The sequence below is a fragment of the Pholcus phalangioides genome, unplaced genomic scaffold (genome assembly GCF_987345545.1).
Source record: "Pholcus phalangioides strain wild (caught in Gottingen) unplaced genomic scaffold, Ppha-v1.0 ptg000015l_1, whole genome shotgun sequence".
NCBI lineage: Eukaryota > Metazoa > Arthropoda > Arachnida > Araneae > Pholcidae > Pholcus > Pholcus phalangioides.
This window is the reverse complement of record NW_028301608.1, coordinates 52,904,066-52,915,803: the sequence shown is the minus strand read 5'-3', so window position 1 is coordinate 52,915,803 and position 11,738 is coordinate 52,904,066. Positions and strand designations below refer to the sequence as shown.

The 11,738-nt window shown below is 30.7% G+C and overlaps 1 protein-coding gene across 1 annotated transcript; it reads right to left on the bottom strand.

Annotated features, from left to right (window-relative positions):
* Nucleotides 1–995: 995 nt before the first annotated feature.
* Nucleotides 996–9,741, bottom strand: LOC149076204 (lipopolysaccharide-induced tumor necrosis factor-alpha factor homolog). Its single transcript, XM_089245505.1, has 3 exons — nucleotides 9,597–9,741; nucleotides 4,122–4,296; nucleotides 996–2,431 (listed from the first exon to the last, which is right to left on the bottom strand). The coding sequence occupies exons 1-3, from the start codon at nucleotides 9,646–9,648 to the stop codon at nucleotides 2,329–2,331; spliced, it is 330 nt and encodes a 109-aa protein (XP_089101631.1). The 5' UTR covers nucleotides 9,649–9,741; the 3' UTR covers nucleotides 996–2,328.
* Between the last annotated feature and the right edge of the window lie 1,997 nt (nucleotides 9,742–11,738).

The window sequence follows — 11,738 nt, the reverse complement described above, 5'->3', positions numbered from 1 at the left end:
CCATATCACAAATAACATGGCAAGAAATGCTCTATAGGCTTAGTATCCTCCGCCTCACTAAAAGTGTGTGCGTACGTAAAAATTTTAAAGTTTGAAAAAAAACCAAAAAATCTTTAAAACATTCTCTTTCAAATACTTTTAGCCGTTTGTCTCTATCTTTAGCAGCTTTAAAATTTTTTTTGAACAAGTCCACTTGCTTAAAACCACTCTGAAAAATGAATACATACCACTCACTATATAGTTGAGAAAGGTAGTTTTTTTTATTACGAAAAAATTGCGAACAATATGAATATATTTCTGAATTACATATTAAAATGTGCGCGTAGATATATGTATTAATACATAAATAATTGCTAATATACTGCACGTATGTGAATTGGATTATAAGGAAGAAATTTGACGTGATGCGTATAACATTTGAAGCTGTAAATAGGTAGAAGAATATGCAGATATGCAAGAAAAAATGTAAAAAATGTATAGCTTATGTAATGTAAATAATTTAGGAAAATACAATGATTATGTATGTATATATACGTATGTACATGAACAAATCTTTCGTAGAGCGAAAGTGGAAAAAGTTTCTAACTACAAGAATAATAGGTTTTTAAAAGCGTGAATGTATAATAATTTGCGGAATATATACGGCAATGAATATTGTATTTGAGACCAGGTTATATATGAGGCTAACAATTCCTTTTTTCAGATTCATAAATTACTTGGTATACCAAGAAAATCACGGCTGGTTTATTATATAATCTTCTTTTAAACCAATTATGTTGTATGATAAACATTTTTATTAGTCTTCCGAGAACATAAAAATATACTATTAATTAAATTTCCAATTTTTTTCCTCTCAACGGCAATAAAATGTGTAAAAAATTAACTTCATTATAAATTTATTTCAAAAAGATGTTATGCAATTTTATATAAATTTATAATTATATATATATATATATATACTTATTTATATTTTGTCATTTTATTCCATAGTTATATTATATAAAAATTTAGTTAGTAGTTTTTACAATGATGTTTGAAACATAGATATGATTTTAAGCTGATATTATAAAGTGAATTTTTATTGAGTTTATTGTTGAAATTTACAATAAGCAACAGTTTTTTATTCAAAATATGGTGAGTTATTACGCTAATTACTTCTTTATAAGATCAAATTTAAAATTTTAAAACCATTTCAAGTCTTCTGGAAACTATTTGGGAGCATCAACTTTTACGATGATGACGAAATTTTCATATGTTTAGTTACAGAGACATGTTTTATAACGTATTAATATTTTCTTACAAATTGATATCAATTATAATCACGATTATATGGAACTAATTAAAAATGTTTTAATCGATCATAATTCTATTTCAGGTACTTTACTTTACGAAACCTTTGATTAGAAAACCTTTAATTGGAAAATAAAAGTCGGAGAAAAAAAAAATTTAGAATTTAGAAGTGAATTTTTAAAATTTCTGAATTCTATTTAGAAAATTATTGATAATCTAAACATACATGCATCAGTTAGATATTACCAAAGTTGAAAAATTTTTTGTGAGCATGCCAGCATCATAAGATAGTGAATCTGAGCACGATGAAAGGGAACGTTTACTTTCGAAAAGTTATAGATAAGTACATATAGTACGTACGATGAACGTACATAAGTGTATATTGCATGTGGATAATTAAAGCACTGTATTTCAAATATGATCCACGACTTGTGGTTCGAAAGGTGAAGGTATTATCAATTTTTTTTACTAAATTTTCATAGATTTGCGAAGATAGACTTTTCTTTTTACTTAAGCGAGTGATACAGTACATGCGTATTTCATGTGGTTTGTCCATCTAATATGAATGCATTGAATGCAATTCTTATTATACGTTAAGTCACGTTGAGAAGTCACTAGAAGCTATAGAAATAGACCTTTAAAATTTGCATACGTATAGAACTGTATACATATAAGTATAATCTATATAATCTACCACGTCATTAATGTAAATATAGGTTTTTGTTGGTTTAAGGCAGCTGGAATGGTTTCGAATATCGATGAATAGTTTTCACTTATATGTGCGATAGCATTAAATGATTTAAAAATTTTCTCCTTCCACGGAAGCTGTACACGGGACAGTAAATGTATACAAATTCGATTCATACAAACAAAATCATACAATATACACATATCATACGTATGAATCTTCCAAAATGAAAAGTAAATGCTTTTCGGATCGAAGATATTTTTATAAATAAAAATCGAATTGTGAGCTGCACGCAAGCATTTTAAAAGGAAATGCGTCGTCGTTACAGCGAGACCAAAAATACGATACGGTCAGATGAAATTGAACATTCCCAATTCTGCACCACATTCTGGGCAAGTATGCAAAACGTCTTTGCACGTTGGTAGCACCAGAGGTATCCAGCAAAGTGGGAAACTGAAACAATAAAATAAATTCAAATCTAAGGATTATTAACTGATTTGAAATGGAATTCTTTTTCGTATATACAGGTTCTTTGAGAACTACTGGTCACATGTCAAAAATTAAATCAACCAACTGACATAAAAAAAAAAACGGTTTGCACTAAAATACTTATCATATGTGTGTGTGTGGGGCCAAGTTTATTTTTTTGATGAAATACAAAAGAAAAGTTCAAAATCTATGTGCAAGTGGTGCTGTAAAACAAAAAACTCTTCGACATAACACATAAAATGCAACACAAACAGCTCATAATTAATGTTTATGACAATTTGCGTTACATAAAACTCACATTTCGGTATGAGCGCCTTTTTGTAGTTCGGGATACATTTAAACGGTTGAAAGCGCCATCTGTGTTCCATATTTTGAAGTAAAGATGGTAAATGCTTGAATTTTCATGTTATGTCAGTATCGTGTTGTTGGTCTGCCTTCTCTTTGCGAATAGATTTTTTTAAATGGGAGACCTGCTCGCATTCACGTCTGGAAGCTGGAAAACTACCTCTACATACAACGAAACAGTAACAACTCCCACCACTGCTTATACGTTTCCTACTGTAATTAAAATTGAGTTGATTCTCATTCAGTTCCCATACAAAGTGAATCTTTAAAATGCAGATGTCTCAAAACATGGAATTTTGAGTTGTTGCCTTTTTGAACTGGGCCCGCAATTGCAATATGTGCACTTGTACAGTATTATTTCCAAGATGGCCGAAAAATACAAGTTGTGCGCGAGAGGTCTTGAACACACACACATTTTAAAAATAAAAAAACAAATCAAACAATTGATATAAGGAGGTCTGGTTTGAACTGAAATACTTATAATTACCTAGTTTTTTTTGGGTTTTTTTTTTGAGAAATTAAGAAAAAAAGTTGAATTTCGCTCACAGGTAGCGCTGTAAAACGAAAAATTCGGCATAAAATGAAAACGCAACACAAACAGTGCAGAATTATTGCTTATGAGAATTTGCGTTACATAAAACTACCGTCACCATTAAGAACACGACACAAGCACAATTCCGACAACATAAATACGTTAGAGCCACACATACACTTAGAACACACATTCCGACATATACCAATTCGTTAGAATTTCCGTACAGAAATGTGCACGAGGTACATGTACGGTTAAGTATGTAGTTATGTAGAGGCATTTTTCACCGTTTTCATGCCATGCATAACTCAAAAATGTAATTTTCTGCGTTATTGTTTGTGCCTTTTGAAATAGGTCGTCGATATCATTATCTCGAATTATCTCTTTCGTTTATTCTAGAACTATTTGTTTCATTAATTCCGAAATTATTTCTTTCATTAATTCCGAAATTATTTCTTTCATTAATTCCGAAATTATTTCTTTCATTAATTCCGAAATTATTTCTTTCATTAATTCCGAAATTATTTCTTTCATTAATTCCGAGAAATTATTTACTTCATTAATTCTGAAATTATTTCTTTAATAGATTCAGAATTAATCATTTTTCAATGAGCTGCGAGCCAGAACAAAAAGCTCCGCGGGATAAATGTGGCTCACGGGCTATACGCTGAAAACACCTGTCATTGCCAGTTCTTCGGAAAGAAACATAAAGATGTATATATATTTTAATCGGTGAAAACTCCAAAGCTTAGAATATCAATCATTTCAATCACTTACAATAGAAAGATGAGCGCGAAGACGCCAAAATAAACGCATGGTCCATTGTGCCGCGATGTTTTTGTTACGACAGTGTTGCCACAGTTCTTGCAAATCATTTCCGTTGGCTCCCTGTCGAGTTCCACAAGCCGGTTACCGGCTTTGGAACGAAAGCGACGTTTCAGCCTCTCCTTCCCTAATGAAAATACATGCAACAAATTTTATTGCAAAACCTAATTTCGACAATATAATGACAAAGTAATAAAAATTCTGTAATCTGATAAATATTTTATATTCCAATCATACTGTGATCAGATATTAAATAATCTATGGCAAAGTAGGTCCACATCGAACACGCAATGCTGCGTCGAATCAGAAAATAACTGATTTTGATAGGGTGATATATGACAAAGTGAGCAATATTTTACATCACACAAAGGTAAAAAAGATTCATTGGTAGTCGGTGCATAGAATAAATCCGGGGGTGTTTGTGCGCGTTTGTCTAAGCTAAGGTGCTCATAGAGAGGAGGGCGAACGCATCGTCCTACATCTTCGAGCGGCAAAACCAGTTTTTCTTTCAAAGTGACGCCTAAACGATAGAAAAAGCAGGATAGGGAACAACAATTTGATATATAGCGATAATACTGACGTCACAATTAGCTCAAAATGGCGGATAAGTCAGCCTAGAGTTTCTAGGAGCATTAGTGTGAACCATATTAAACTGGTTTTTATTTACTTTGGTACTGTGAGGTTGGTCTGAACCTGAATTTGGACTAGATAGTTGGATATATTCCTGTTTCCTCCTGTAAATGAAAATTTTACTACAACGTACTCCATTACAGATGGACAAAAAGAACACGTTTGTTGTATTAACAGAATATGTTAGAAAAACGTTTCTCAACCTATAGTCGTCGGACCAGATGTTGTTCGTGACGATGGTCAACAGGCAGACTTGACTATTGAATTTTAACTAAATGAAAAATTATTCCATTGTTATAATTGATATTAGTATAGTAATATCATTTTGGGTTCAAATAAAAATATTATAGTCATACTAAGGTTCACCATACCTCATCATGAAAAATACGGGTTATCACTAATTGCAGCCAAGAAAATTAATTTACTACAAATTTTGTAATTAACGATAAAATGGGTATATAACGGCTGGGGAAATAAAGGGCTGCTATAAATCGCAGTAAACAAAAATGTATGTGACGAAAAAAATCATTCAAAAAATGAACAGATTACCATATTTCATCCAGGAAAATAAGGGGAATTGAGATCTTAAATACGGGGAGTCACCAGTTGTCATCGAAAACGTTGATATAAGTCGGAAAAATCCCCCATTTGTAATAAACCCAAATGTGTAAAAACATTCGAAACAACTAAAATCACAGTGATGTCCCGTAATACGGGGGCACAAGTGGTCCTTCGAATTGTTTCAGATATTTTACTGGTCCTTGGATTCAAGAAAGAATGAGAAACGTTGTCCTGGAATAATTTTATTTTCATTTAATAATATTCTTGAAAAATACGTACATAAATTGGTGAAAACATGAGCAAGCATTTAAAATCTATGTATATTTCACACAGGTCATTTATAGTAAAATAATCTAACATAAAAAACGATAAAAAAAAAAGACTTTTCCAACAAATTCACAGAAATTCCTTTCTTCTTCGTGATAATATTTTTGAGAATTTTTTTTTTCACGTCTTCCATGAAAATATGTGGCGTGAATGTCGAAATTTAGTGATGGCTAAAAATAATAAAATTCCCGTTAATATAACTATTAGTCAATCAATTCGTGGTATATTACATTTTTGTAATTTGGACTTATTCGTGCGGGATTTCGATGGGGTATTTCCTGACTCGGCGTCGTTCTGGCAAAATAACGTTGGCTCTATTCCAACTGAAACGCGAGTTGATATCATGAGGAAATGATCGTGAACATCGTGTTGTGTGTTGGAGAAAATTTAGCGGCCATGTTCTTTTTCCTCACTATGTCAGTTGGGCTACAACAAAAATACAGATCACCGAAATAAAACGATTAAGAATTACCGAACTCTACCATTCTTTTCGAATATATTCTGAAATATTTTTACACCAACCTTTTGACATGTGGAGAAAAAATTGATCACTTGTGTTAAAAAAATATATTTCTTGCACATAAAAAATTTAATATCTGTATATTCATTTATCAACAATTAAAACTTTTAATTGAATTCCGCGAAGTTATTTCTTTTATACAGCACAAAAAATGGGTTTCCTTTATGTTCAATTGCCGACGAAGTGTCGTAATTGCTAGACAGAAATTGTTAAAATTATGTAATTATGTGGTAAGATGTCTCTCGTATAGCTTTTAATGTATTTTTTTTCGAAAGCTATGATGCTCAAAAGACAAAAATATGAATCAATATTCCATTTAAATGTTTCTCGAATTCATGTAATAAAAATATAATTTAATAAACTAAAGTTTTTATTTAATAAACCAAAACATAATTTCGTAAGGGCAGTGCATTTTATTTTACCATAATCATTCGTTTGTATTAGTTTTATTTTACCATGTATTTATTTCCTCGTGTTACTTTCTCTTATTTATGTTTGATAAATTTTAGTTATATTCGACATCCATATTTTTTATGGGTATCCTTTGTTCAGCCACCTGCGTTGACAGTTTGGTTGTTGTGGCCTTTGCATTAAATAAATCAAAAATACAATTTCAGTACAAATAAAAATTGGTTTTTGGATATAATTTATATTTTCAATTACAATCCGTTATGATGTCGTGCAGCTTTAAGTTCGCAACTTAAATTGGAAGAATCACATAAAATCATAGGAAAAGTTTCCTAATATTCCATCGCAATCTACATGTCATTTCTGTCAAAATTAATGTAATCTGAAAAAATATGAGAGTTTTTAAAGTAAAAATATAAAAATTTTAGGAAATTATACTTTGATCACAAAATTCAAATTTCGAAAACAAAAGAGAATAAATTACAGATAAAATTTCGTACTGTAAAAATTTATTGCACGATATACTAGGGAATTTAGTTAACGCTATTCTAAGCAAACTCATAATTTAATTTTTACATGACTCGTGCGTTGATTAATAATAGCCGATGTTTTTAATCATTTATGATCGTTCAGCTCAAAATAATTTATTCACTGCTATTGGTAATCATCAGCAAAGCTAAAATATATTAGAAGTTACTAATTATTTAAAAAATTTGAATGGAATATGGTTTGAAAACAATTTTTTTTCATTGAAAAAGGTATTACTTTTATATTTTGCACTGAAAATGCCGTTTTTATCATCAATATTTCATTTATTTTTGAGGAAAACTAAAGGATGATAGATAAAAGAGTATTTTTGAAGTGAATCTTACGTGATACCTGCGGTTCTCGATCATATTTGTAGATGATAATTTATTTATAGATAACATTTTTATTTTATTTATTTATAGCCAAAAAATCATTTATTTATTTATAGTTTCATTTATTTATAGCTAATACAGTAAAAATTCTCTTTTGCGGACATTGGTGGGACAAAAACATCCATCCGTAAATGAGGGGTGACCGTTAATCAGGAATTTGAAATGCATACATTTATTAAATTACACTATTTGGCCGTAAAAAAGGGGTGACCACATCTAACGGGGTACCCGTTTCGATGGATTTTACTGTATTTGAATATTTGTGAAAATAATTCTGTGCATGTATAATATTCGCTTGCTCGATTGTCAATTATACATCAACCATGCTTATTGAACTCTATTACCATAGAGCATTAAAAAAAAATTATGGTGTAATAATAGCGCTTTGAATAGCTATATTGTTCTGAATCATGAAAAAGTTCAGTAATTAAGACACATATAATTATTGAAGAAAATAGGTAATATTAGATCTTAAAATTACAATGTTTGTAACTGAAACACTTACAGTTAAAAAAATTAGATTTATATATATATAATCAACTTAAAAAATGGTTATTTCCGTCGAAAAATTCCAAATTCCAAGGAAAAAATGCCAATGATTTGGTTCAGAGAGAGAGAGAGAGAGAGAGAGAGAGAGAGAGAGAGAGAGAGAAGGGGGGGGGGGGAGATAGCAGGAGAGAGAAAAAATAAAGATAATAACAACAATAATGTCAATAAAAATGTTGATGTCAAATATATCTAAAATATAGAAAACCCAAAATAAATGAATGTGTATTTTCAATAGGATCTTACGTTATCATGTTTCGTTATTTTTATTCATAGCCAACATCTTTTATTTAATTATCTATAGCTAATATTTAAATATCCGTGTGTGTGTGTGTGTGTGTGTGTGTGTGTGTGTGTGAAAATATAATTCCCTTACTATAAATGTTAATTTCACTCACCGCGTGCCAATTATTATATTCATCATATTTATTTAACTACTACCGTATAGAAACTAAAAAAAATATGGTGCAATCATTTGAAAATAGCTGAAATTCTTAGAACTACAAGTAGTTCAATAGTTAATACATATATATAGTTATATTAAAATTTGGGAGCTGTTTGGTTATTGAAAATCCGATAAATAAGGGCTAGGCAATTAAAATTGGAACAAAATAAATTTATATCAACTTCAAAATTCGTTATTGTTTATTGGACAAATACAAATTCAAGGTCCACATAAAGAAAAATGCTCAACTAGGGGGGGGGGGGCTGAGCGAGAAAGAGAAAACAATGATAGTAATAATAATAATGCGCATAAAAATGTGGATAAATCAAATTTATCTAAAACTACAGCAACCCAAAATGAAAAAAATTTGTTTTTTAAAACGAATCTTACGTAAAACCTGAATTTTTCGATTTATTGGTGTATATTATAATTTATCTATATTCAATTTAATTATATTTTATTTATTTACACAGCCAATATCGTTTTATTTCATTATCTCTATAGCTTATATTTCAATATCCGTGAAAATAATTTAGTTACGACATACTTCACTCACTCAATTGACAATTAATATGCTCACCATATTTCTTTAATTACTATGGTATAAAAAACCGAACAACGTTTTTTCGACAAATTTAAAATAAATTCTGCTACCGTATAGTAATTGAAATGAGAGAGAATTATGGTATGATAATAATAATTTCAACAACTATACTGCTTCAAATACGAAAAGTTCAATAATTAATAAATATATAATTATATTGAAATTGGGAGCTGTTAAATTATTGAAAATCCAATCAATGTCAACAAAAATAACTAAAATTAAAGAAACAGAAACAAAATATATACCAATTTTAAAAATTGGTTATTTTATTGGAAATTCTATGAAATTCCTGTCACAGTATATGAGTGAGTAAACAGTTAATGATCAGCACGTGCACAAATATTTTGGGTGGGGCTCCCTTTCTCTCTCTCTCGCGCGTCTAGCACAATCTTCAAATTCATCGGATTTTTATACTTAGAAAAAATTATACGTTAAAAAGAATTAAGAATGTTGTATATACACTTACTGTTAGCTTCTCCTCCATCCATGATGTATCGTTTATCGTTTTGATCAACCATTCATTTGTTGTTTTGAACTGACCCTGTTTCTTGACGGCACCATAAACGCACTCACTCACTCACTCGCGGTCGGAGAGCAGCTCCAAATAAATGTGAGCGTGTAGTACTTGGTGTTGCTGGGATACAAAAATAATAGCTAAAGAGGAGAGATGCGATGCTTTTTCTCTCTCTATACAAGCCAAATTCTCTCTTCTTTTATAACGTTTTATTTTTTTCTTAAAGATTCTTCTCTTCTTCTCCCTCGTAATAATTTGAATGGGTAAAGAAAAATGTGAAATATCTCTCCATCATTTTCTTACTTTAAAAAATGATACGAGCGCTTTTTCCTCCCGTTTTTCTGGAGAAACAATGTTATTCAATTATTTTACACATTTTTCAGTTTTCCTTTCACTCAGAATATTCCCTATGGAATTTAAATATTTATTACGTTGCTTTTTTATATCAACAAGCAGAATGATAAGAATTTATTGAACTTGAATTGTTATATACTACACACCCACGTCAAAAATTATTATCCAATATTTTTGAAGTGCAAAATTCAGATATTGGAAAATAAATTACCGTATAATTTTTTCTGAAAAAATATATTTCAATTATATATGTTACATTTCGATTGCAATTTCATTCATAAACAGAGAAAATACAGAGCAGTATGAGGGGGGGGGGGATACAGTTGCGAAGAAACCGAGAGAATGACTCATACTAGCAATGGCATTGTTTTTAGACATTAGATGTAAATATTTTTTGATATCATTCTTATGAATAGTTATACTGGACACACAAGGCAATGAATTTGCGCCTGACATAGAATTATACAATTATACAATTCCGAATGATTTTGACCTTCTGAATACGAATATCATCATAAAAAAAATTGGCTTTCGCTTTGAAGACACAGCTGAATCCCGTTATAACGAACTCAAGAAACCGGAGAAATCACCTCGTTATAACGCAATTTCGTTACAATGGAACTGTAGGTTTTGTTTTGTTTCTATGTAAACTTATCTGGGGGATTAGAAAAGTTAGTTATAAAACGCGATTTTTTTGCCATAACGGTATTCGTTGAAACGGGATTCGACAGTATTTCCATTCTAAATGTTGGCGTCCGAGTGGTTGGTGGTAAGATGCTTGTCTATCACCATGAAGGTTGCTGTCAGGTCCCAGGTTGCAACCAGGAAAAGCATTTAGATAACAGATAACAAGATATTTTCCCTAACGAGCTTGAGACGATTATCGATAGATGGCGCTTTCATTTCCACTCAACTCTTAACGGCAGTAAATTGAAGTATAGCGATATGGCCAGAGTTGGTGTGTAAAATGTCAAAAAAAGCTTTATCAGCGATATCTGTGGAAAACAATGAAGGTGTGTCCGATATGAAAATATACAATTCGAATGACGTTTGAATACAATTCAAAACGTTTGACCTGCTGAAAATGAATATCTAAATGAAAAAAGTTTTATGTTGGCACTGTTTTTCTAGTCAGTTAAAATGCCCTTTACTCTCGTTATTATATGGTGAAAAAGTTGTAAGGACCATAGAAAAACGTTTCCACAGAAAATTGTCATTCTCAATGCTGGCTGACCATTGTTGGACTATTGTAAGGGATGCTCCTTATGTCCAGTACAAGTGCTATGTAAACTGAAGTACGTGAAAGACGTTCATAAATGAATTATTTTGCTGTTAACTGTTGTGTTTATCATGTTATTGTATTATTTAAATTCCTATTTTATGAAGAATTAAAAACTATTTGGTTTCTGATCCTAATATAGATGGTGAAATTCCAATGTAACGAGTGCGGCCTACAACGAGAATTTCACAGTCCTGAGTGACTTACGAGTGATTGTGATATCGCTAATGTTAAAGATACAAAATATTATTCGGTTATAGTGAGTTACGTTTGGCTTAATGAACTTTATGAGTTATGAAACTATGGCTATATAACATCAATAAAATTATTCAAAAAGAGTCAGTTTTTCTTTTCCTCTCATTAAGAATAGAACTAAAAACAGGGATTACTTATCACTTAAAATCGCATCCCACATTCTCCTCGTAAACATTGCACATTGAGGTACTTTTAATAAAGGAAAT

What these genes read in the sequence shown, in the direction of transcription:
- LOC149076204 (XM_089245505.1), bottom strand. Translation starts at nt 9,648, where the DNA reads ATGGTTGATCAAAACGATAAACGATACATCATGGATGGAGGAGAAGCT. An exon ending in GGATGGAGGAGAAGCTAACA is followed by an intron (nt 4,297 to 9,596) that starts GTAAGTGTATAT and finishes TATTTTCATTAG; the next exon opens with GGAAGGAGAGGCTGAAACGT. An exon ending in TTCGCGCTCATCTTTCTATT is followed by an intron (nt 2,432 to 4,121) that starts GTAAGTGATTGA and finishes TTATTGTTTCAG; the next exon opens with TTTCCCACTTTGCTGGATAC.